The following is a 27,211-nucleotide window of genomic DNA, read 5'->3' as shown; positions in this document are numbered from 1 at the left end:
ATTACATGGTGTGTTCCGCTCAACATTAAAAATTTAGCGAAAGGTCCTCTTTAAAAAAAGACTAATACCATAAAAACCTGATTTAAAGGGAACCTGTCACCCCCCAGGGCCTTTTAAAGTAAAAGAGCCACCTTCAGCAGCACTAAGGCTGCATTCTGTGATGGTGGCTCTTATGTTTCTTATCCCGACTAATGCTGAAATACAGATATTTATAAATTCCCCACCACACCGCTATTGTGCCATGGAGGTATGTATTTTCTCCCCGTGTCAACCGCCTCGCAGACGTCCATCATCTCCCTCTTGCCTCTGTGCGCCTCCTCCTCTGTTCCTCGTTACAAAACCGGCGCCTGCGCTCTGAAAACATTTTTCGGGCATGCGCTGTGCGTGCTGCCTGTGTACTTACATTAGGTGATGATGTAATGATATCGAGCCTGCGTGTAGCGGAGGCCACAGATCCCGCCCCGCAGTGTGTTATGATGTATTCACACTGCAGGGCTGGGAGTCTGGCACCTGCGCAGTGAGGATCTCTGCGCCTGTCCCCATATCCCTTCTCCTCTTTCCTCCATCGTAATACGTTGGCACTCGGCAGCGTATTAGTGTGCTGAACTGCCGACGTATTACGGTGGAGGAAAGAGGAGGTGTCACGTGCCCTGTCCTGTGTCACACGGCCAGCAGGCCGGTAACTGATACAACAGGATGCGGCACGTGTAATGGTCCTATGTGACGCTGCCCACAGGCCGGTAACTGATACAATAAGACAAAGGGAATAGGGAAAGCCTGGGTAACATTAACAATGGTGGCCCTGCGATAGGGAACGGGGAAGTGGAGACCTCCTGCACTCCCCTAAGTCAGTGTCTCTACACTCCTAACGTACCCTAGGCCGGTTCCGCACCGGGCGCCGATCAGGAACCTCAAAACCCTGACTCACCCTGCACCTAAACCCTCACTAGGGAATTGGTTGGTGCGGAAACTAATCCCACCACTGCACTAAACACACATAAGGAAAAGTGACAAAACAGGGGAACACCACTTAGCTTTGCTCTGTTGCTTACACTCCCAGCAACAGAGCCCACCACCTGCGTGTATCTTTTCCTCCACCGTGTCCGACATCTGGGTGCATTGTCCAGAAACGGATCTTCTCAGTACCATAGTGCAGCCTTGGAGCAAACAGAGTCCACACCTGCATGCAGCTGTCCCGAAACAAAGTCCAGCAAATGAGTCCAGCTTTTCTGCCAAAGAGTCCAACATTTTGAGTCCTGCTTTCTGCAACCGAGTCCAGCATTCTGAGTGCAGCTCTACACCATAGCTGCCACTCCACCAAGCAATGCCAGCCCTCCTTCCAGACACCATAGCTGACACTCCACCAATCCATGCCAGCCCTCCTTGCAGACACCATAGCTGCTACTCCAGCACTCTGACTGGGCTGCCCATTACTTTCCTTCAGCTCCATTCTTTACCCAGGCTTGCTTGCAAATGAGAAACTTATCACCAACAGTGATTAACACACCTGATACTCTCTTATAGAGCTATCACACCTGTTGCATAATTACGTGCACAAACTAAGGTAACCAAACTGCAATGACCATAATGGCCACCGGGGGGAAAACTACAACTGATATCACCACAGTGCAATGACCCTAATGGCCACCGGGGAAAAACCACCTTTGGCACACAGCCAAAGGAAAAAAAAAAAGGTTACTGTGTGCATTTATTCTGTCAGATCCAACATGGATCATGACAGGAGGAGGGAGATAGGGACAGGCGCAGAGATCCTTACTGCGCAGGTGCCACATTCCCAACCCTGTAGTGTGAATACATCATAACACACTGCGGGGCGGGATCTGGGGCCTCCGCTCCACGCAGGGGCGATATCATTACATCATCACCTAATGTTAGTTCACGGGTAGCGCACACTGCACATGCCCGAGAAATATTTGCAGAGCGCAGGCGCCGGGCATGTAATGAAGAACAGAGGAGGCGGTGCACAGAGGCAAGAGGGAGACTATGGATGGCTGCGAGGCGGTTGACACGGGGAGAAAACATACCTCCATGGCACAATAGAGGTGTGGCGGGGAATTTATAAAAGTCTTTATTTCAGTGTTCCTAGGGATAAGAAATATAAGAGCCACCATCACAGAATGCAGAAGGCCCTGGGGGGGTGACAGGTTCCCTTTAATCAATATGAGATTTTATTATGACAGATTCCCTTCCAGAACACGTTTATCATACTGGTAAATGAAATTAAAACTGTTGCTAAAATCTTTTTCTGCTTTACTATTTTTAGACTCAGACAATTCAATCAAAGTGAGGATCAGTCTGAAAGCGGGGCTGGGAGATAAAGCGGTAAGATGAAAATCAGAACATGATCTGGGATGTTTTTATGTACTAATGTGTAATGTCCTGAGATGGTGATTTAGATATGAACTTAATCTAGAAAAATTCTGCTCAATTTAACCTAAAGATTTCTCATAGTGTTTTATTACTATTGACGTATAATGGAGATTTGGTTGCATGAACTGATACACAAATGTAGACAATTAAAATTGGGCAAAAAAAATATTTTTTGCAAGTGGTAATACAAAAACACAATAATGCCGTAAAAATGCATGCATACCAATCTAGGGGCATATTCACATGCAGCACTTTTACAGCGATTTATTGCTGAATTTTTACTGCAAACTAAAAGCTGCTTTTTTACATTTCCAGCAAAAGCTATGAGATTTCAGATATCTCCTGCACACGCTTCTTATTTTTAAATGACTGAATTTGAGAACTGCAGCGTTTTTGTAATTTGCAGCATTTCAAATCTTTAAGTGTTTTTATAGCATTTTTTCACCCATGGAAATTAATGAGAACGTGAAAAAACTATGCAAAAAAACACAACAAACGTTTTCACATTTTAGAAGCGGTTTTGGTGAATAAAACTAACTTTATTATGTTGTCAAAACACACGTAATCCATACCTAAGAAAACTGTGAAAAAAACAAGCAAACAACACAGCAAAAACGCTACAAAAACTGTGAGAATGCAGTTAAATTGGCATTTTGAACGCAACATTGTTACAGTCAAGAGAACAGATTTTGACTTCAGAAAAAAAGTAGAAAAAACACTGCGTGTGAACATAGCCTAAAAAATTACTCTGCAACAATAAATACAGCATAAAAGTTTTTGGGTTGACCCTTTAAATTAACATTTAGACCTCCATGTTATGAAATAAATATCAGAAACTCTGATCATCGGTCATCAGTCGGTACCCAAACTGATCCATATAGTCTTGGGTCTTAGCCAAGCACAGATTAAGGCCGGGGTCAGACTTGCGAGAAACTCGGACGAGTCTTTCATCTTAACACCCAGCACTGCCGCCGGCACTCGGGACCTGAGTGTGCGGCTCCCTGTATATCTATGCAGCTGAGCGCTCCGGTCCCACGTGTCGACGGCAGTGCCAGGTATTAAGATGAGAGACTTTTGCGAGTTTCCCGCAAGTCTGACCCCAGCCTGAAGGGGATTGTCAGATGAGCCGACGTTATAATGTTCGTTCCCAATTATTGCCCTAAAAATGGCAGAAATCACCCAAAATACAAGCAAAATGCTCCTTTATCAAACTGTTGGATTGTTTATCTGGGCATAGAAATCATGGTAGCAGCACATCGTCCCATATGTGCTGCCGGTAGCACGATGCTGTATGGACACTGAACAACTACTAATAACAGTTCTGTACCATGAGTATTTGTTGGCCTGTGTGAACATGTCCCTTAAGAACAGCCTGTCCACGTGTACATAGTTAACGGTCTAAAATTCCATCTAGATGGACTTCAACATTTTCCCATAGTCTCAAGATAGGTGTTTATTCTATTACTTACCCCAGATAGACTTTTCTCTTATCACTGTGAGGCCATGTTCACACGTTCAGTATTTGGATAGTTTTTTTTACCTCAGTATTTGTAAGCCAAAACCAGGAGTGGAACAATCAGAGGAAAAGTCTTAAGGCCCTGTCACACATAGCGACTTACCAGCGATCCCGACAACGATATCAACGTGTCAGGATCGCTGGTGAATCGCTATGTGATCGCTGGTGAGCTGTCAAACAGACAGCTTCACCAGCGATTAGCACAGCGACGCCGCGTGTGCGGTATCGCTGTGTTCAGCATGGATCCATGTCAAAAATAGAATTAAAATAAAAAATATTGTTATTCTCACCTTCCGACGTCCCGCGCAGCATTCCCGCCTCTCTCCACGCTCCCGGTCCCAGTAATCCTTTGTGAGAATTACCGCGATGACGTCCGTTCTCGCGGGATCGCGAAGTCTCGCGGTCATTCTTGCAAAGGATTACTGGGACCGGAGCGTGGAGAGAGGCGGGAATGCTGCGCGGGACGTCGGAAGGTGAGAATAACAATATATTTTTTTTTTTATTATTATTTTATCGCTGATCGCTGGTATCCCACCTGTCACACGCAGCGATGCGTGCTGGCCAGCGGGAGATCAGCGACGAAAGAAATGTCCAGAGATTTCCCAGAGCGATCAGCGATACCGGCAGGGGGGCCAGTCGCTGATCGCTGTCACACACAGCGATCTCGCTGGTGAGATCGCTGTTGTGTCACAAAACTTGTGACGGGGGCCTTTATATAACTGATTCCAAATAATTGACTTTTTAATTGACTCTACAAAAAGTCCTACGCATTTGACTGGTCAAATTAACATTATTTTATGGCAGAGATTCTCCAGCACCTCAATGTTGGACCTCATCTACTATAAGAGCTTGCAGCCATCCAAGAATTCCTGGTTGGTCAGTAAAAATAGGACCCTGTTCTTCCCTGTCAGTTATAAATACTATTTTTTCAAAGCAGAAGAATATAATTTTATACTTCACAGTGAATATAGCTTATGTCTTCATTTCAGTATTAGGGGCTGTAGACATGTATTACGGTACTTGAAATCTTAATGATTTATTACTGTTTTTCAATGTGTCCACAAAAAAATGTTGACTGCCCGTGATACAATAAGCTTATAAAATATATATATAAGCTGTCCAGAAAAAATAAAAAAGTTAATTGGCAACCCAGCCTACTATGTGATAGTTATAATAATCATCTGAGGCACAGAGGTCTTTGGTACAAGGACCTAGATGTCACTGTGACCTCTGCACTCCTTCTGGTTACACCCATACTTTTTGTTATTTTGTAAAATAAATAATAATTTTTTTCCCCATTTTAAGTGTTTTTTGTTTACTTTGACAGTACACTTGGGACAGCAGTGAGCTAAGCTTGTTCAGGTCGACAATTGCTTACGCCATGTCAAAGTACTATAGTACAAAGAAAAGACAGGTGGCAGAATTTTCGTAAGTATATTTCATCCCTTCATCTAACTCCTTGTATCCTGTGTGCAGTATATATCGGTAATACAGTGCTCAAAGGGAAAAAGTCAAAATTCAATGGTCCATTCAGTAAGACTTCTTTCAGATCTGGGTCAATTTGACAGGTCTTCTCTCATTTGGATATTATTGTGGATCCTAAATGATTGCTAATCACCATAAACTATCTATATTTGGATTACTCACATTCTTTAACCTCTTACCCCTAAAGACCGCTTTCACCTTCCTGTCAGTAATGAGTTTGGAATGCTTCTTCCAATCCCAACGATTTGGAGACTGGTCTTTTGTGATACATTGTACTTTATGTTAGAAGTTAATTTAGGTTGATAAAATTTGCGCTTATTCATGAAAGTATTGGAAAGTTGGGAAAAAATTTGTAAAATTTGCAATTTTCAAACTTTAAATTTGTATGCCCTATTAACAAATTACCAGACAAAATAGTTTAGAAATAGCATTGTTGCTTTGTCTACTTGACACCAGAATCGTTTTTTAAATGCCCTCTTATTTCGTTAGGATGTTAGGAGAGTAATTTTAGCAGCAATTTTCATTTTTTTTCAGCAAAATAGACAAAAGCAATATTTTTACAAATCTATTCAGTTTTGAAGTGACTTTGAGTGGCCTATATGTCAAGAAAATCCAAAAAGTGATACCATTTTAAAAAGTGCACCCCTCAAAGTGCTCAAAATCACATTCAGGAAGTGATGCTTTGGATTATCAAAAGAACAACATATGTACAGGAAAAAATAAGTAAAAGGTCAAGATAACGTTCACACATCGTATATGTCATGCAAAAAAACACTATTAACCTGCAGATATGAAGTAAATCTGCAGGTTGATAGTGTTTTGACCCTGCCCGCAACCAGCACTTACAGCACCACTGCAGGGAGAAAATGAACTTTATTCCTTCCGGCAGCATGCTGGTCAGTACTGACTGACAGCAGCTCAGCATTAAAGCTAGCTGTCAGTCAGTGCACGGTGCGCGGTTACAGCGGACTCCGCTCCCATACACAGAGTGGTGACTGAGCCTGCGCTGGCACCAACCCGATGACCGAGACTCTGCCGATAGGAAAAAAGTTCATTTTCTCCCAGCAGCAGGGGTCTAAGTGTCGCCGCTGGGCAGGTTCAGAATGATATTAAGCTGCAGATTAATCCCATATCTGCAGGTTAATAGCATTTTTTTCATGAAACAGGTTCCCTTTAAAACATACAGCACACTGATCCGTAGAGTTTAATCAAGCAATTAAAATTGTTGTATTTTCTAAACAGATTGGTAAGTCTGTTTCATAAGTTTCACGGTGTGAGCTGGACCCAATTTCTAGATTGTTTATGGGTCTCCATCAAAAAAGAATGACAAACATTTTTCATTTGTTTTGCAATGACTCTTTGCTAATTGTCAATTGTTAAAAATAAAGTCAGAAAGTTTTTACCGCCTTCAGTTTTTAAAAACAAGAGCGATAAAAAGATGCAAATTGTATGACACACGGAAGAAAAATGATCAACTTTTCGTGGATGTAATCCCAGACTCCACATCAATTTACTGAACCCATTTACAGGACCATTGGGATCTTTGATGCTAAAAGTCTAGTTCAGCAGAACTCTGGAGATTTACTTTCCTTGTACTGTGCACTGCTATCAGCCCTTATTCTTTCATTGGACTTATGGAAGTTCTGTAGGGCAAGCAAGTTAATGTCAACACCATGATTAATATAATATCATATTATGGAAAAGATTCTAGGTTGTGCCGTTAAGAAATAGAAATGTGATTCTAAAATGTCACCATAAAATTATAATTCAATTTAATATTTATTTTTTTTTTATATATAGAGATGAAGATGTCCATATTTTCAACGAGACTGAAAGAATATCCTTCTATTTCTATGTTACGATGCCTCAAGAAATTGGAAACATAATACCAAAATCTGAAGTGGAAGATGCTGTTCGGTAAAGGATATTTTTTAATTGCTTTTAGGATCAGATTAATGATGTTTAGGTCCTTCATCCCCCTTCAAGAACAATCCCCACGTGGCCATTAGTGTGAGTGGTGGAAGCTTTCTAGTCTTGCAAAGCAGTGGAGGCGCCAGGTCACATGTCTCGTACAGTACAGACCAAAAGTTTGGACACACCTTCTCATTCAAAGAGTTTTCTTTGTTTTCATGACTATGAAAATTGTAGATTCACTCTGAAGGCATCAAAACTATGAATTAACACATGTGGAATTATAGAATTAGCAAAAAAGTGTGAAACAACTGAAAATATGTCTTATATTCTAGGTTCTTCAAAGTAGCCACCTTTTGCTTTGATTACTGCTTCGCACACTCTTGGCATTCTCTTGATGAGCTTCAAGAGGTAGTCACCGGAAATGGTTTTCACTTCACAGGTGTGCCCTGTCAGGTTTAGTAAGTAGGATTTCTTGCCTTATAAATGGGGTTGGGACTATCGGTTGTGTTGTGCAGAAGTCTGGTGGATACACAGCTGATAATCCTACTGAATAGACTGTTAGAATTTGTATTATGGCAAGAAAAAAGCAGATAAGTAAAGAAAAATGAGTGGCCATCATTACTTTAAGAAATGAAGGTCAGTCAGTGCGAAAAATTGGGAAAACTTTGAGAGTGTCCCCAAGTGCTGTGGCAAAAACAATCAAGCACTACAAAGAAACTGGCTCACATGAGGACCGCCCCAGGAAAGGAAGAACAAGAGTCACCTCTGCTGCGGAGGATAAGTTCATCCGAGTCACCAGCCTCAGAAATCGCAGGTTAACAGCAGCTCACATTAGAGACCAGGTCAATGCCACACAGAGTTCTAGCAGCAGACACATCTCTATAACAACTGTTAAGAAGAGACTTTGTGCAGTAGGCCTTCATGGTAAAATAGCTGCTAGGAAACCACTGCTAAGGACAGGCCACAAGCAGAAGAGACTTGTTTGGGCTAAAGAACACAAGGAATGGACATTAGACCAGTGGAAATCTGTGCTTTGATCTGATGAGTCCAAATTTGAGATCTTTGGTTCCAACGACCGTGTCTTTGTGCGAGGCAGAAAAGGTGAACGGATGGACTCTACATGCCTGGTTCCCACCGTGAAGCGTGGAGGAGGAGGTGTGATGGTGTGGGGGTGCTTCGCTGGTGACGCTGTTGGGAATTTATTCAAAATTAAAGGCATACTGAACCAGCATGGCTACCACATCATCTTGCAGCGACAAGCTATTCTATCCGGTTTGCGTTTAGTTGGACCATCATTTATTTTTCAACAGGACAATGACCCCAACACACACCTCCAGGCTGTGTAAGGGCTATTTGACCAAGATGGAGAGTGATGGGGTGCTACGCCAGATGACCTGGCCTCCACAGTCACCAGACCTGAACCCAATCGAGATGGTTTGGACCGCAGAGTGAAGGCAAAAGGGCCAACAAGTGCTAAGCATCTCTGGGAACTCATTCAAGACTGTTGGAAGACCATTTCCGGTGATTACCTCTTGAAGCTCATCAAGAGAATGCCAAGAGTGTGCAAAGCAAAAGGTGGCTACTTTGAAGAACCTAGAATATAAGACATATTTTCAGTTGTTTCACACTTTTTTGTTAATTATATAATTCCACATGTGGTAATTCATAGTTTTGATGCCTTCACAGTGAATCTACAGTTTTCATAGTCATGAAAATAAAGAAAACTCTTTGAATGAGAAGGTGTGTCCAAACTTTTGGTCTGTACTGTATGTCTACCTTTTAATTGACCCTGGTTTGTTTAACAAGAACATTTATATAACCTACTAATAATGTACTTTATGAACAGGTTTTCAAAAGGAAGAATCAATAGTGCTTTCCTACTCAATGAAGACTCCTTGGAATTTCTGGGTATTCCACCAACATTGTCATCTCCCAATGAAGGGTCTTTCTCAGTGTGGCTAGTGGTTTTCGGTGTCGTGGCTTTGCTGCTAGTTATTGCTCTGGTTGTTCTACTTGTGCTTGGCCAAAGGGACAGGAAAAAGTAAGTTATAAAATCATATTAGCACATTATATATAGTGGAATAATTATGGAAATGTACTTAATAATATGTCCTTCATAGTGTAAAATCATATTTCCAGTCTAGAATTAACCATTAAGTGTTCTGTGCAGTTTATCAGCTTTATTCACATGCAGGCTGCATGCCATACCATTGAATATAGGTGGAGAAGAAAGAGAGTTAAATTACTGAAGTCCTTTACTTCCTCCCTGCTGAGAAATACGTTTAAAATAACTTGAATATCCTACCCTAATATTGCAAAACTGGCACTGATTTAAGTGAGCACTCCCAACAGTAGAGGTGTTATGTAATGGAAGCCTCAGGGCTTGGAGAAACAGTGACAATTCCTGAAAAGCAGCTCAAATATAAGTTTAAAGAGGTTGTTCGGCTTTGGGGTACAAGTCTGCAGTCACTTCATGTGATTGTCCCCCACAGCGCACACCGTCAGAATTCTCTAATGTCGGGAGTGAGTGGATGGCCACAAGTCTGAAATCTGTATACATGCGGTTATGAACCGACTAGATGTGCGCCTCCTTGCTCAATACAATCGAATTAAGCGAGGCCGGATACGTCTAGTCGGAATGTGGCTGGGATTATGCAAATCGCATACCTGCGGTCAAATGACCCCAGCTCCCGTCACCCGAGAATCCTGACAGCGCGCAGTTTGCACGATGTGAAGATTAACAGGTCTTCGATCACATAAAGTGACTGCACACTTGTACCCCAAGACTGGATATCCCTTTTAACAGGCAATGAAGGCAACTTCCTGTTGTGAATTAGAAAGTAAGAGAGGTTTATAGCCAGTGATGTAACGGAAGTTCTATTGGCCCAGGTGCAAAATTTGTACTGAGGTCCCCACTATAATGTTTGTACAATCTATTGGCCCCTGTAACAAGGTCCTTCATCCTGGCCCCTATCCTGCAATAGTATCCTATATCCTGTAGTGATGTCCTCCATCCTGCAATAATGTCCTCTGTCATGGAACCTATCATGTACTAATGTCCCCCATCTTATAATAATGTCCTTCATCCTGGGCCCCATCCTGTAATAATATCTTTCATCCTGTTTTAATGTTTCCCATTCTCCAATAATGTCCCCAATACTGGGCCCAATCTTGTAATAGTATTCTTCGTTCTGTAATGATGTCTCCCATCTTGTAATAATGCCCCCCATCCTCACACCTATCCTGTAATAATGTCCCCCATCCTGGCGCCTATCCTGTAATGTCCCCCATCCTGGCACCTATCCTGTAATAATGCCCCCATCCTGGCACCTATCCTGTAGGAATGCCCCCCATCCTGGCACCTATCCTGTAATAATGTCCCCCACCCTGGTGCCTATCCTGTAATGTTCCCCATCCTGGCACCCATCCTGTAATGTCCCCCATCCTGGCACCTATCCTGTAATAATGTCCCCCATCCTGGCACCTATCCTGTAATAATGTCCCCCATCCTGGCGCCTATCCTGTAATGTCCCCCATCCTGGCGCCTATCCTGTAATAATGTCCCCCATCCTGGCACCTATCCTGTAATAATGTCCCCCATCCTGGCACCTATCCTGTAATAATGTCCCCCATCCTGGCACCTATCCTGTAATAATGTCCCCCATCCTGGCACCTATCCTGTAATAATGTCCCCCATCCTGGCACCTATCCTGTAATAATGTCCCCCATCCTGGCACCTATCCTGTAATAATGTCCCCCATCCTGGCGCCTATCCTGTAATGTCCCCCATCCTGGCACCTATTCTGTAATAATGTCCCCCATCCTGGCGCCAATCCTGTAATAATGTCCCCCATCCTGGCGCCTATCCTGTAATGTCCCCCATCCTGGCACCTATCCTGTAGGAATGCGCCCCATCCTGGCACCTATCCTGTAGGAATGCCCCCCCATCCTGGCACCTATCCTGTAATGTCCCCCATCCTGTAACAATATCTCTCATTCTGTAGCATTGTCCCACATCCTGTAGTTATGGCCCCATCCTGTAATAAATACCCCTCATTATTATTATTATTATTATTTATTGTTATAGCGCCATTTATTCCATGGCGCTTTACATGTGAGGGGGGTATACATAAAAACAAGTACAATAATCTTAAACAATACAAGTCATAACTGGTACAGGAGGAGAGAGGACCCTGCCCGCGAGGGCTCACAATCTTCAAGGGATGGGTGATAATACAGTAGGCGAGGGTAGAGCTGGTCGTGCAGCGGTTTGGTCGATCGGTGGTTACTGCAGGTTATAGGCTTGTCGGAAGAGGTGGGTCTTCAGGCTCTTTTTGAAGGTTTCGATGGTAGGTGAGAGTCTGATATGTTGTGGTAGAGAGTTCCAGAGTAGGGGTGATGCGCGAGAGAAATCTTGTATGCGATTGTGGGAAGAGGAGATAAGAGGGGAGTAGAGAAGGAGATCTTGTGAGGATCGGAGGTTGCGTGCAGGAAAGTACCGGGAGACGAGGTCACAGATGTATGGAGGAGACAAGTTGTGGATGGCTTTGTATGTCATGGTTAGGGTTTTGTAATGGAGTCTCTGGGCAATTGGGAGCCAGTGAAGGGATTGACAGAGGGGAGAAGCTGGGGAATAGCGGGGGGACAGGTGGATTAGTCGGGCAGCAGAGTTTAGAATAGATTGGAGGGGTGCGAGAGTGTTTGAGGGGAGGCCGCAGAGCATGAGGTTGCAGTAGTCAAGGCGAGAGATGATGAGGGCATGGACTAGGGTTTTTGCAGATTCTTGGGTGAGGAATGAACGGATGCGTGAAATATTTTTGAGTTGAAGTCGGCAGGAAGTGGAAAGGGTTTGGATATGTGGTTTGAAGGAGAGATCAGCATCAAGGATTACTCCGAGGCAGCGAGCTTGTGGGACTGGGGAGAGTGGGCAGTCATTTACTGTAATTGATAGGTTCGTAGGGGGGGTCACGTGAGATGGGGGAAAGATGATGAATTCTGTTTTGTCCATGTTGAGTTTCAGATATCTAGTGGAGAAGAAGGATGAAATAGTGGACAGACATTGAGGGATTCTGGTTAGTAGGGAGGTGATATCTGGTCCAGAGATGTAGATCTGTGTGTCATCAGCATAAAGATGATACTGAAAGCCATGAGATTCTATGAGCTGTCCCAGGCCAAAGGTGTAAATAGAGAACAGCAGGGGCCCTAGGACTGAACCTTGTGGGACTCCGACAGATAGGGGGCGAGGTGAGGAGGTGGTGTGTGAGTGGGAGACGCTGAATGTCCGGTCTGTTAGGTATGATGAGATCCAGGAGAGGGCCAAGTCTGTGATGCCGAGGGATGAGAGGGTCTGTAATAATAGGGAATGGTCCACTGTGTCAAAGGCAGCCGACAGGTCCAGGAGGAGGAGGACAGAGTAGTGTCGCTTGCTCTTGGCAGTTAAGAGGTCATTGGTGACCTTAGTAAGGGCAGTTTCAGTGGAGTGGTGTGACCGGAAGCCAGATTGTAAGCGGTCGAAGAGGGAGCAAGAAGAGAGATGGGAGGACAGTTCAAGGTAGACGTGTTGTTCCAGTAGCTTGGAGGCGTATGGGAGAAGTGATATAGGGCGATAGCTAGATACAGAGGATGGGTCAAGAGAGGGCTTTTTGAGGATAGGTGTGATGGAGGCATGTTTAAAGCTTGAGGGGAAAACACCAGTTGTTAGTGATAGGTTGAAGAGATGGGTTAGGGTTGGGATGAAGACTGTGGTGAGGTTTGGGATGAAGTGGGATGGGATCGGGTCGAGTGCACAGGTGGTGAGATGTGATCTTGAGAGTAGAGTGGAGAGTCGATCTTCTGTAATGGTGGAGAAGTTGGTTTTGAAGGTGGAGGGCTGGGAAGTCGGGAGGAAGGGCTCTGGGGGTTGTTGACCAAAACTGTCCCTGATGTTATCAATTTTCTGCTTGAAAAATGAGGCAAAGTCTTCAGCTGAGATGAGTGGGGAGGGAGGAGGTGCTGGGGGGCAGAGGAGAGAATTGAAGGTGTTGAATAACTGTTTAGGGTTGTGAGACAGGGAGGATATGAGAGATGAGAAGTAGGTTTGTTTAGCTGTGGCGAGTGTGGTCTTGAAAGTAGTGAGGGACTGTTTGAATGCGATGAAATGCTCGTTGGAGTGGGATCTTTTCCATCTGCGCTCAGCAGCCCTGGAAGCTCGCCTCAGCTCTTTGGTCAGGCTGGTGTGCCAGGGCTGTCTGTTGATTTTGCGAGTTTTGGTATGTGTAAGTGGGGCAGCGGATTCCAAAGCTACAGCTATTGTGGTGTTATATAGAGCGGCAGCGTCATCCGCATTGTGTAAGGAACTTATATCTGTAAGAGGGAGGAGGGATTCGGAGAATGAGTGTAGGTCAAGGTGTTTAAGATTCCTGCGAGGGTGTGAAAGTTTGTGGGGTGGGGATTGTAGACATGGAGTGAAGAGGGAAGAGAATGTGAGCAGGTTGTGGTCAGAGAGAGGAAGAGGTGAGTTAGAGAGGCTAGATAGGGCGCAGAGGCGGGTGAAGATGAGGTCTAGTGTGTGGCCATCTTTGTGAGTGGCTGCAGAAGACCATTGAGTGAGGCCGAAGGAGGAAGTGAGAGATAGAAGTTTAGTGGCAGCTGAGAGGGAAGTGTCAATGGGGATGTTGAAGTCGCCCATGATGATAGTAGGGATGTCCGCGGAAAGGAAATGAAGTAACCAGGTGGTGAAGTGGTCAAAGAAGGTGGTGGCTGGCCCTGGGGGGCGGTAGATGACAGCCAGTTGGAGGTTGGAGGGGGAGTAGATGCGCACAGAGTGCACCTCAAAGGAAGGGAGGGTAACAGAGGGTGGCAGTGGGATTGGGGTGAAGGAGCAGGTATCTGACAGGAGAAAACCAACTCCTCCACCATGTTTGCTGCTGGGGCGGGGGGTGTGAGAAAGGTGGAAGCCGCCATACGAAAGTGCAGCAGGAGAGGCTGTGTCAGAAGGGGTGAGCCAGGTTTCGGTGATGGCGAGGAAGGAGAGTTTGGTAGTAACAAAAAGATCATGGATGTAGGAAAGCTTGTTGCAGACAGAGCGAGCGTTCCACAGAGCTCCTGTTAGTGGGACTGGGGAAGCGGGGGCTGGGTGAATGGGTATAAGGTTGGAGAGGTTACGGAAGGTTGTGATAGAGCGTGGATGGGAGGTAGAAATGACTGTGGGAATGTGGTGAGGAGGACCAGGATTTGGAGAGATATCACCAGCAGTGAGAAGGAGCAGAGAAAGTGTTAGCAGGTGGGAGCAGGAGAGGGCATGAGGGGGCTGTCTGTGTTTGGAGACAGAGGATTGTATGTTAAGGAACAGTTTTGAGGCGGAGGTGAGGTGGATGGGGAGGATTGAAGAAGAGATGAACAGTTCCTTACTAGGAGTAGGGATTAGGGGAATTAGCAGAAAGTGAAGGATTATTGGGGTGAAAGTGAAAACAAACAGAAACATTGTTTACAGTGACTGTGTCCAGTTCCCTTCTGGTCCAATTCTGGTTTTAATTCTTAAATTAATCTTCACACTTCTAGCACACACTTATAGCAATCACAATGCAGACTGAAGTCTATGCAGACTTGTACTCTGCAATATATGTACAACTAAGTGCAGTCAGGTGTGAAGCAGAGAGGAGTGGTCTCTGCTCATCTTGGCCAGACAATTAAGAGTGGACCAGATGTATATGATCAAGCCAGAGTAAACAAGGTCATAAATAACACTGGGGTAAGCTGGGGTTAGCTGAAAGGCATACCATGTGAATGCTAGGTGCAGAGGCAAGTCTATGTGCAAAGCTGGGTGACGCACTGTGTGTCCTTCATAGACAGACAGCAGGAGAGCAGGAGAGCTGGGTGGATGGACATACCATGTGAATGCTAGGTGCAGAGGCAAGTCTATGTGCAAAGCTGGGTGACGCACTGTGTGTCCTTCATAGACAGACAGCAGGAGAGCAGGAGAGCTGGGTGGATGGACATACCATGTGAATGCTAGGTGCAGAGGCAAGTCTATGTGCAAAGCTGGGTGACGCACTGTGTGTCCTTCATAGACAGACAGCAGGAGAGCAGGAGAGCTGGGTGGATGGACATACCATGTGAATGCTAGGTGCAGAGGCAAGTCTATGTGCAAAGCTGGGTGACGCACTGTGTGTCCTTCATAGACAGACAGCAGGAGAGCAGGAGAGCTGGGTGGATGGACATACCATGTGAATGCTAGGTGCAGAGGCAAGTCTATGTGCAAAGCTGGGTGACGCACTGTGTGTCCTTCATAGACAGACAGCAGGAGAGCAGGAGAGCTGGGTGGATGGACATACCATGTGAATGCTAGGTGCAGAGGCAAGTCTATGTGCAAAGCTGGGTGACGCACTGTGTGTCCTTCATAGACAGACAGCAGGAGAGCAGGAGAGCTGGGTGGATGGACATACCATGTGAATGCTAGGTGCAGAGGCAAGTCTATGTGCAAAGCTGGGTGACGCACTGTGTGTCCTTCATAGACAGACAGCAGGAGAGCAGGAGAGCTGGGTGGATGGACATACCATGTGAATGCTAGGTGCAGAGGCAAGTCTATGTGCAAAGCTGGGTGACGCACTGTGTGTCCTTCATAGACAGACAGCAGGAGAGCAGGAGAGCTGGGTGGATGGACATACCATGTGAATGCTAGGTGCAGAGGCAAGTCTATGTGCAAAGCTGGGTGACGCACTGTGTGTCCTTCATAGACAGACAGCAGGAGAGCAGGAGAGCTGGGTGGATGGACATACCATGTGAATGCTAGGTGCAGAGGCAAGTCTATGTGCAAAGCTGGGTGACGCACTGTGTGTCCTTCATAGACAGACAGCAGGAGAGCAGGAGAGCTGGGTGGATGGACATACCTGTCGGAAGAATAGAGATGCTTGTTAGAGTGCGATGGTGGTCATTCTATAACATTGTCCCCCAACCTGTAGTTATGGCCCCATCCTGTAATAAATACCCCTCATTCTATAACATTGTCCCCCAACCTGTAGTTATGGCCCCATCCTGTAATAAATACCCCTCATTCTATAACCTTTAGTTATGGCCCCATCATGGGGCCTTTATTTTATAATGGCCCCCATCCTGTAAATCTCCCTCCTGGTGCTCTCCTCACATTTAAACATAAAAAGAAATATTATTATTACCATTTCTCATTCCTGAGGCTAGTAACATCCCCTTATCTGTGACACAGCACCCATAAAGACTATGCTCTACCTCCAAAATGCATCTGATTTCATAAGGAGGCGACCCCTGGATTCAGTTGACAGAAGAAAAACCATCATGGAATATTTCATGGTGCATGTTGTATTATGGCACTTTTCTATGCCATAGAGAGGTACAATGAGGCGGTAAATGAAATACACAAAACTCAGTCATATGGAGTAATATTAATTCTATTTTCCACCATACAGGCCCCATGACCATGGCTCTGCCCATGGTGACCATATCTCTACAATACTTATGGCCCATTGCTGGCACTTTGGGCTGCATGCCAGCTAGAGCCAGATAACCAGTCTGGTTGTACTATGACTTGTCAGATGCTACATTTCGTAATCTACTGCTTTACGTATATTTTCATTCATCACAATAATGCAATTTCTTTGTATTTCCTAAAAGGAAAAGAAAAGCTGATAGAGAAAAACAGATGATGATGAAAGATGAAGATGAAAAAGTTTCTGAGATTTTGGTTGATCCCGTGGCTGTGGCTGTAGCAAATGATCATAGCGTACCAGTTGCTACATATGAAACTGTAGGGGAACAAAATAATGCCTATGAAGATGATGAACCACAAACATCATTCTAAGACATTTGGTCACAAGCTGCTATAGGGAGGTTTTAAAGAAACAGATGTCATCTTCATTTTTATTCTTTATCTGAATGTAACCAACCAAGATGGAGTATCTTTGGAGATATGCTCGGAAAGGACACATTGGCAAAAGATTTTAAAAAATGGGTACGTGTTGACTGCCCAGATCATCCAAGAACTTGATCTGCACAATCTTAACCCATGCCAACCAGTGCGAGTTGTACGCCTATTAATGGCGGGTTTCATTTAACTCACTGATACAGTATTCTCTGTTTTATAATAACCCTTGCAAAATTTACCTGTATATTCACTCTTTGTTTACTTGTGCATCAGTGGCGCAATTATATTTCATTACAAATGTAACATGCATTACTACATTACTTGTGTTCATGAATTATAATAAAAACAATAATTTCATTACTAACTAACAGTTCATTCCATTATTAACCTCTAGGCTTGATGTCACCTGACAATACAAAGGTGACATCAACTACCCCACCAACTGTCGCCCCACTTGCCACTGCATCAGGGCAAGTGGGAAGAGCTAGGCTTAGTGCCAGAATTGGCACATCTTATAGATGCGCCTTTTCTGAGGCGCCTGAGAGCTGATGTTGTTAACCTGGGGGACCAGTATCCATGGCCCCTTCTTAGGCTATTAATATCTTGCAACTGTCTTCCTAGCTTTTGCTGGTTATTAATTACAGGGGGACCCTAGATCAGTTTTTTGGGGGTCCCCCATTTTAATAGCCAGTAAGGGCTAAGCATACAGCTGTGAGATGATATTAATAGCCTGGGAAGCTCCATGGGTATTACCCCTTTCCCAGGCTACAAACATCTGCCCTCATCTGCTTTCCCTCTGCTGGTAAAGAAAATTACGTGGAAGTCCACACTATTTTTTTCAGAAAAATAATCTTTTAATAATTAAATACATGTACAGTAAGCTGCCCACACACTGTCACTGACATCTGTATATGTACAGTATGTTTAACGTTCAAACCAGGGACTTTAATTTGTCATGAAAGGCAAAATGAAGGATAGGCAGAGACATCGGTCATCAAGGACACCATTGCATTTTAAGAGTGAAACAATGCTTTGTCTGGTGAATGCTTCTCTTAAGGGTTCACTCACACTTGCGTATAAATCGGACGAGTGCAATGCGAGGAAAAAAGGGATTGCATTCGGGCCAATGTTGTTCAATGAGGCAGCGCAGATCTGTAAATTTTCTCTCGGTTGTACTCGGTGTGAGAAAAAAATCATAAAAGGAAATTATCAGATGACATATGGACCATCAGTACAGCATCCAATTTTTATGGATAAATTACAATTCTGTAACATAGGAAACTGTAAATGGTCCTGTAAAAGATTTAGGGTATGTACTCACGCATGCAGAAAAAAACAGATTCCTTCCCAGGAAAAACGCGCGTTTTTTGCACATTTTTTAGCATGATTTTTGTGCGTTTTTTGTGCATTTTTTGCACTTTTTTTATGCGCTTTTTACAGGAGCATCCTCCTGCTCATAGAATATAGTTAGAAATACAGATGTTTCTGCAGAAAAAACGCATCAATATGCACAAAAAGTGCGGTATTCATTAAAATGAATGGGATGCTTCTTGTAAGCGTTTTTTAAGTGTTTTTGCCTGTAAAAACGCTTAAGAAACGCGAAAAAAACACTTACGTGGGTACACAGCCTAAAGGGAATCTGTCACATATTTTTTCGACTATCACCTGCCGGCACCGCCATCAGGGGCTTATCTACAGCATTCTGTAATGCTGTAGATAACCCCCGACGTAACCTGAAAGAGAAGAAAAACAAGTTATATTATACTCAGCCCCTCTGCCTGCTCCCGGGACGCTGCGATCATGTTTGATCGCAGTGTGTCGGGGGTTAAAGTGCCCGCTCCTGGCACTTAGTGCCGGGTGTCAGCTGACACCCGGCCTCGATCAGCCGCGCTCTCCCCGTGAGCGCAGATGATCGATGATGACGTACTATCCCGTCCATGGGAATTAAGTTCCGGCGCACATGAACGGTGTCACGTGGACCCGTCCTGTGTGACACGACCCGCAGGCTGGTAACTAAAACAACAAGACACGGGGGAAGGGGAAACAGATACAACGGTGGGCCCTCCGATAGGAGGTGGGGAAGTGGAGACCTCCTGCACTCCCCTGAGTCAGTGTCAGTGGCGTATCCAGGGGGGGGCAGCCGGGGTAGTTGCCCCGGGCGCAGGCAGCAGGGGGGCGCAGTCGAGCCGCCCGGCCGCCTAATGCAGCGGTCCGCAGTATGCCAGTATCTCCCTCCCCCCCCCCGGCGGCTGTGTTCTGCCGCTACCAGTCCTGGGAGTCGGCGGTTCTCTGTGTCAGCTGTCAAGCTGACAGCCGACGCAGAGAAGGAGGCCGCGCCGACTCCCAGGCAGCAATTGTACTTGGCGTCTATACAGACGCCAGTACAATTGAAGCTCTGACCGCCGGGTCAGAGCGACGTCAGCAGCGTGATCAGGTCATGTGATCACGCTGCTGACGTCACTCCCGGCGCCCAGAGTGGTAAGTGTGCTCCTCTGTGGAGCTGAAGAACCACCGAAGGTGGGGATGGGGGTTAATGAGCGGAGATGGGGCTTAATGTGGGAATGGGGGTTAATGAGTGGAGATGGGGGTTAATGAGTGGAGAGGGGGGTTAATGTGGGGGTGTGGGTTAATGAGTGGAGATGGGGATTAATGTGCGGGGGTTAATGAGTGGAGATGGGATTAATGTGGGGATGGGGTTAATGAGTGGGGGGGTTAATGAGTGGAGATGGGGTTAATGTGTGGGGGTTAATGAGTGGAGATGGGGGTTAATGAGTGGAGATGGGGGTTAATGTGGGGATGGGGGTTAATGAGTGGGGGTTAATGTGTGGAGATGGGGGTTAATGAGTGGAGATGGGATTAATGTGGGGGGTTAATGAGTGGGGGGTTAATGTGGGGATTGGGGTTAATGAGTGGAGATGGGGTTAATGAGTGGAGATGGGGATTAATGAGTGGAGATGGGGGTTAATGAGTGGAGATGGGGGTTAATGAGTGGAGATGGGGGTTAATGAGTGGAGATGGGGGATTAATGTGTGGAGGGGTTAATGAGTGGGAATGGGGGTACATAATGTGTGGGGGGATTTGGAGTGGGGGTACATAATATGTGGGGGATTTGGAGTGGGGGTACATAATGTGTGGGGGGATTTGGGAGTAGGGACGAGGGGTTATTGAGTGGGGATGGGGGGTACTTAATGTGTATGGGGGATTGGGGATGGGGGGATTTGGAGTGGGGATGGTATTTAATGTATGTGGGGAGATTTGAGGACACAAAATGAAGAGTATGTATGAGGAAACAGTATGGGGGATGGGTGCAGACAGTAAGGGGTGCGAACGGGTTAATGCATGTGGACACAGTATGGGGAGTCGGGGATATGTGTGAGCAGACAGTATAGAGAGTGAGGGGGTAAATATATGAGGAGACAGTATGGTGAACAGGTGGGATGTTAGAGGAGACAGTATGAGGAGGGAGGGGAATAGTGTGAGGCGACAGTATATTGCAGATATTTGTATTTAGGGGCATTATAATGACACTTCTATCTTTAAGGGCATCGTGTGGGGATTTGCTGCAGAAGACCGGAGAAGATGGAAGTCTGCAGAGACGAGATGTGGATGAGAAAACTCATCATGGGGTCTGGACAAGAAGAAGAAAAGGAGACCGACTGCAGAGACGACGTCATCTATAAGGTACCTGGATGTAAATATTTGTGATACTGACTAATTCTCATGTTTTTATTTGTTAGGAGCATTAAAGGGGTTGTCCAGGTTTGTGCTGAGTCTGCAGTCATTCTATGTGACTCCAGACTTCTGAATTCTCACAGTGCTCACTGAACGCTGTCAGGATTCTCTCGTGTCGGTAATTTACATACATACGGTCCCATGCTGACTAGACATGTGTGGCCTCACTCAATGAAAATGAACAGAGCGAGGCCGGGCACGTCTAGTTGGAATGTGGCCAGAAGTATACAAATCACATACTTGTGTTGACATGACTGTATATCGGCAAGGGAGAATCCTAAAAGTGTGCAGGTGCATTAGTTGTGAGAATTCAGAAGCTGCAATGTCAGGATTCAGCTCTGCAGGTTCCAGGACTCATCACATGGACACTTCACTCATATGCGATTTTCATAGTTATGGTCCTGTGACAACGAGCTTCTCTTCCTGCTTTCAGTTTTTTTACTGAACATTGAGAGCATTAGGGAGAGCAGCTCTTGGGTACATGATTAACTGTGCAAGTCGCATATGTACTTGGGGGGGGGGGCGCCGAACCAAATTCTTGCCCCGGGTGCCAGAAAGCCTAGATACGCCTCTGGTCAGTGTCTCTACACTCTTAACGACCCCTAGGTCAGTTCCGCACCGGGCGCCGATCAGGATACCTGAAATCCCTAGCTCGCCCTGAACCAATCCCTTACTAGTGAAGTGGACGGTGCAGAAACTAATCCTACCACTGCACTAAAACACACATTGAGGAAAGTGACAAACAGGCAAACACCACTTAGCTTTGCTCTGTTGCTAATGCTCCCAGCAACAGAGTCCGACACCTGAGTGCATCTTTTCCTCCAACCGGATCCAACACCTGAGTGCAGCTTTCCAGCAAAAGAGTCCCGAATGTGAGTGCAGCTTTACAGCAACAGAGTCCAGCATCCGAGTGCAGCTTTCCAGCAACAGAGTCCAGCATCTGAGTGCAGCTCTCTTCCAGCAACAGAGTCCAGGATCTGAGTGCAGGTCTCTACCAGCAACATAGTCCAACATCTGAGTGCAGCTCTCTTCCAGCAACAGAGTCCAGCATCTGAGTGCAGTTTTCACCATAGCTGCCACTCCACCAAGCTTTGTAAGAACTCCACACTGTCCGAGTGCAGCTTTTCAGCAACAGAGAACAGCATCTGAGTGCAGCTCTCTTCCAGCAACAGAGTCCAGCATCTGAGTGCAGCTTTCACCATAGCTGCCACTCCACCAAGCTTTGCAAGAACTCCACACTGACACCATAGCTGCCACTCCTCCAAGCTTTGCAAGAACTCCACACTGACACCATAGCTGCCACTCCTCCAAGCTTTGCAAGAACTCCTCGCTGACACCATGGCTGCCAATCCCGGATTCTGACTGAGCTGCCCGGGATGCCTCTCAAGTTCCTTCCTTCACCAAGGATGGTTGGAAAAGACCAATATCACCAACAGTGATTGCAACCACCTGACACTCTTTATAGGCAGGAGCCAAGGAATCACACCTGCTTCATTATCATATGCAATAACACTAACCACCACCAGGGGCAAACTAGAACAAAAGACACCACTGTTTACTAACCCTAATGGCCACTGGGGGCAAAACCAACCCTGAGCAAACAGCTTAAGGAAAAAAAAAAAGGTTACTTATTCAAAACCTGTCATATTCAACCTGGATCATGACAAACGGGATAGTACATCATCTGGCAGAAAGGGGTTAAACCACTTACAAAAAATTTGGGTATATGCCTTTAAAAACATGTGGGATCCAATTGGATGAACATGTAGGGGGGCTGAGCTGCTGGAGTAAATCATTTCTTCAGAAATGATGATGAGGGAAAATGGTTTTTATTCACAACGCATTTCAACACAGTACCAATGTAAGAGAGGGCCAGGAAGGTAGTCATAGCCGAGGACACAGGGGCATTGGTGTCCTGACCTCCTCCCACAGAAAAATCACCTGCTTCTACTGGCGTACCTGTTCGAAGTGCTGGTCCACCATCAGGGATTCCACTGCAGTGCGACCCAGCTCCTGCACACTTGGTTCCAGTGCTCAGGGTTGAAATAACGGACACAGATACTGGTTCTGATGCATAATCAATGCTTTTACTTTTTCCGTCAATGGTCCCGGACACATCAGTTACATTACAGTTCACACAGCATTCCTCCTGCACTTTCCCTTGCTTACTTTCTATGTCCTCACGCACATTCCGGGGTACTAGCGCCCTAGGCGGTACTGCAGCATCACTCCTGTGAGACCTCAAGACATAGGGGATCCCGTTGACAGCAGCAGTAACAGAAAGGGAAAAGTGGTCCAAGAGTCATGCAGGGCACAGAGTATTCACCATGTGGCAGATTTTAAATAGGGCTGAAGCCTGCAAGTCTGAGGCGAAGCTGGACACCAATGAAGGAGTAGAACCATCTCAATAAGGATCACAAGGAAATGTACAGCATGTGAATTACATATGAGTGTCTGAGCAAAGGGTCTGAATACTTATGACCATGTGATATTTCAGTTTATCTTTTTTAACAAATTTGCAAAAATTTCTACATTTCTTTTTTTTCAGTCAAGATGGGGCGCAGAGTGTACACTAATGAGAAAAAAATGAACTTTTTTGAATTTATGAAATGGCTGCAATGAAACAGTGAAAAATTTAAAGGGGTCTGAATATTTTCCATACCCACTGTATATAATATTTATTATGCAAAATAGGGTGCAGGTCACTGAGGGATCAGTGACCTGTCAGAAGCCACACTAATGAATACCTAAGCAGAGCACCACATGAAACCCCCCCATAGGCTGCCCCGGAACACGGGCATTTCCTTAACTCAAAACTGAAAATAAAGATTAAACAACAATCACAAGACAAATTTCATCAACCAAAATATCATTTTAATCAGTAAAGCGACGCCAACCTGACACTGTCTATAGGTTACTGTGCACAATTCTGCTGACAGGTTTCTTTTAACCCCTTACCGACATCGGGCGCACATGTATTTAAAATGATAAAAAAGTATAAAAGTTCAAATCACCCCCCTTTCTTCCTATTAAAAATAAAACAATAAAAAAATCAAACATACACATATTTGGTACCACTGCGTTCAGAATCGCCAAAGCTATCAATAAAAAAGGATTAACTTGATCGCTAAACGGCATAGCGAGAAAAAAAATCAAAATGCCAGAATTAGATTTTTTTGGTCGCCGCAACATTGCATTAAAATGCAATAACGGGCGATCAAAAGATCGTATCTGCACCAAAATGGTATCATTAAAAATGTCAGCTTGGAAAGCAAAAAATAAGCCCTCACCCGACCCGAGCTCACAAAAAATGGAGGCACTACGGGTATCAGAAAATTGGGCAATTTTTTTTTTAGCAAAGTTTGGAATTTTTCTCACCACTTACATAAAAAAGAACCTAGACATGTTTGGTTTCTATGAACTCGTAATGACCTTGAGAATCATAATGGCAGGTCAGTTTTAGCATTTAGTGAACCTAGCAAAAAAGCCAGACAAAAAACAAGTGTGGGATTGCACATTTTTTGCAATTTTACCGCACTTGGAATTTTTTTCCTGTTTTCTAGTACACAACATGGTAAAATGAATGGTGTCATTTAAAAGTACAACTCATCCTGCAAAAAACAAGCCCTCACATGGCCATATTGACAGAAAAATAAAAAAAAGTTATGGCTCTGGGAAGAAGGGGAGTGAAAAACGAAAACGCCATACTGAAAAAAGCTCTGGGGGTTAAGGGGTTAAAAAAGTCCCAGACTGGGGAACACCTAACTCTTTGATGGAGAGATTCAGGACTGTCAGTGCTCAGCGGTTTCCCACCTTCTCTCTCTGGTCACCCTACTGCCTCTTCCTGTCTGTTTCGGGGCAGCCTATCCCTCCTCCTCAGCACTGCTGGCCTTGCTCTACATGCCAGCTTCCCAGGCTAGGTCCACCGCCGCACGCTAGTCCTCCTGACTTCACAAGACTTAGCGGTAACTGTATCTCATCATCAACTTCCTCCTTATCATAAACTTGCAGTTCCCCACGGTCATGTTCTTGTGGCCGCTCTAAGTTCTGTGCATCACTAAACAGCATGTCCTCCTTCCCTCTTGAAGCATGCAGGTTGAGAGGACACAATCAAGAAATGTTAAAGCCTTCAAAGATTACTCCCATAAACACAGCATATTTTAAAAAAAATTATATTCAGAAAAAACAATATCTTTAATTTTACAATTAAAAAACACATAAAAGCATATAAAAAGAGAAAATGCAGCGAAAAGAAATTATCAGGTAAGTATACACAATATATTTTCATCTGTCCCACAATAATATTTAAAAAAGTTATATACATATGTCTATTGTTATAAGTGGCATACCCATATGGTATAAAAAAGTATAAAAACTAAAAACCACACTCTCAAGTTCAAAGCAATTTTTCGTGGTGCAAAATCTCCACCTAGTGGCAGAAAACATACAACAAACAATGCACAACAGGTTAAGGACTTATACACAAATGAATATTAGATAATGTCCTTCATTCTAAATACTAACTAATAAAGTGAAAGTGCTCATGTAAACATTCAGGAATTTTTATAGCATATACGGTAAGTGTTATAAGCTTACGTCTTTAGGACATGTATGACACTAGAGGCACAACATGATCACTGCTTAAGATAAGATCATAAATGCTAGTGTATAAATCAAGGAGCAGTAGAGCAAGGAAAGCCAAGCAATGGCCACATGTCAAACAGCATACCACAGACAAGACCAATAAACAGCTGCTCCCTTTTACACACGTTTTGAAGTTACAATGCTTCCTCAGAAAGAGTTCACTAGTAGTAGCTGTGAGAGTATAGGACAACTGACAAGCAGTGTGTCATAGAGCCGCCTCACAGCATATCAGCTGCAAAGTAATTACCTTGTCAGCAAGTATATAGCGCTGTGCAGAGGAATCGAGGAATGGAGTTGTACATCGAGCACCACCTATTCTTGGCCAAGAACTTACTCTCCACGGTGGGAATTAGTATGAGGACTCGGTCCCTGGGGCTGAACTGCCTCACCCCAGCTGACTGGTTGTAGACCCTAGCTTGAGCTTCTTGTGCCTGAAGGAGATGTCCTTTTATGATGGGCATCACCTTCGCAATCCTCTCCTGCATCTGAGCTACACGCTCGATGACGCTCCGGTAGGGTATGATTTTGACTTCCCAGGTTTCCTATATCAAGGAGACCCTGCGGATGTCGCCCATACAGAAGGTCGAACAGAGAGAGCCCAGAAGAGTCCTGTGGAACCTCAAAGATAGAGAACAGCAGATACGGTAGGCGACAGTTCCAGTCGCAGCCATCTTTTTCTATAACCTTCCTAAGCAAACTCTTCAATGCTTTATGGAATCTTTGCACAAGCCAGTCTGTCTGGGTATGGTACAATGAAGTCTCCAGTTGTGTAATTTGCAGGGCCTTACACAGGTTCCTCATCACTGTTCTCTTAAAGGATGTTCCTCGGTTGTTCAGGATTTTCCTTGGTAACTCTGTCCGTGAAAAAACATGAGCTAATTTGTGTGCTAAACTTTTCGCAGAGGAGTTTCTCAGGGGAACCGCTTTAGGGGACAGCGTAGCATAGTCAAGGATAATGAATATATATTGATGCCCACAAGCAGATTTAACTAGGGGACAGACCCAAGTCCATTGCAATTCTCTCAAATGGCACATCTATGATGGTTAATGGCATGAGGTAGCTTCAAAAGTGAGAGCTGGGGGCGGTTAGCTGGCAGGTGGGACAGAACCTGCAATACTTTAACATTTCCTTTTGACATCTGGGCCAATAGTACCTCTGCACGACCTGTTCTTGAGTTTTGTCTAGCCCCAGATGGCCACCCAAGACATGTGACTGGGCCATGTCCAACACCCTTCATCTATAGAGCCCTGGTACCAATAACATTTCTATTATCTCCTCCCTCACTTTTGTAACACAGTACAATAAGTCCCCTCTTACCATAAAATAGGGAAATCTGGTGTCAGCCTGTGGCTCATGCGCTATACCATTTATGACGGTTGCATTTTTGAATGCCTCCCTTGGAGTTAGGTCCCTATGTTGGGTGGACCGAAAAGTTTCGCCGATGACCCCTAACTCAGGAATGTCAGCCTCAGGGGACACTACATCCTCGATCCCAACAAGGACACAGAAGAGAAACACGTCAGACTCTGAGCGTGATGATACTTCTTTAGGGCCAACCTGCCTCTTATCCGAGCAACCGAATCCCATCCCCTTCCCACACAGGTCCCAAAGCAAACAAAAGTCCCGGCCTATAATAATGGGGTGTAATAAGCTG

General features: G+C 44.9%; 1 protein-coding gene across 1 annotated transcript in view; it reads left to right on the top strand.

The window, feature by feature from the left end:
- Positions 1 to 17,544, top strand: part of ACE2 (angiotensin converting enzyme 2) — a 129,293-nt gene extending 111,749 nt beyond the window's left edge. The window contains exons 14-18 of the mRNA XM_073565258.1: positions 2,285 to 2,343; positions 5,235 to 5,335; positions 7,193 to 7,309; positions 9,153 to 9,347; positions 16,931 to 17,544. Of these exons, the coding sequence (XP_073421359.1) occupies positions 2,285 to 2,343; positions 5,235 to 5,335; positions 7,193 to 7,309; positions 9,153 to 9,347; positions 16,931 to 17,117 (659 nt within the window). The 3' untranslated portion in view covers positions 17,118 to 17,544. The remainder of the gene's footprint in view (positions 1 to 2,284; positions 2,344 to 5,234; positions 5,336 to 7,192; positions 7,310 to 9,152; positions 9,348 to 16,930) is intronic.
- The last annotated feature ends 9,667 nt before the right edge of the window (positions 17,545 to 27,211 follow it).

The sequence above is a fragment of the Dendrobates tinctorius genome, unplaced genomic scaffold, assembly GCF_039654945.1.
Source record: "Dendrobates tinctorius isolate UK_male_01 unplaced genomic scaffold, ASM3965494v1 ptg000016l, whole genome shotgun sequence".
Lineage (NCBI taxonomy): Eukaryota > Metazoa > Chordata > Amphibia > Anura > Dendrobatidae > Dendrobates > Dendrobates tinctorius.
Note: the sequence above shows the minus strand (reverse complement) of the source record. Positions and strands in the feature narration are given on the sequence as shown.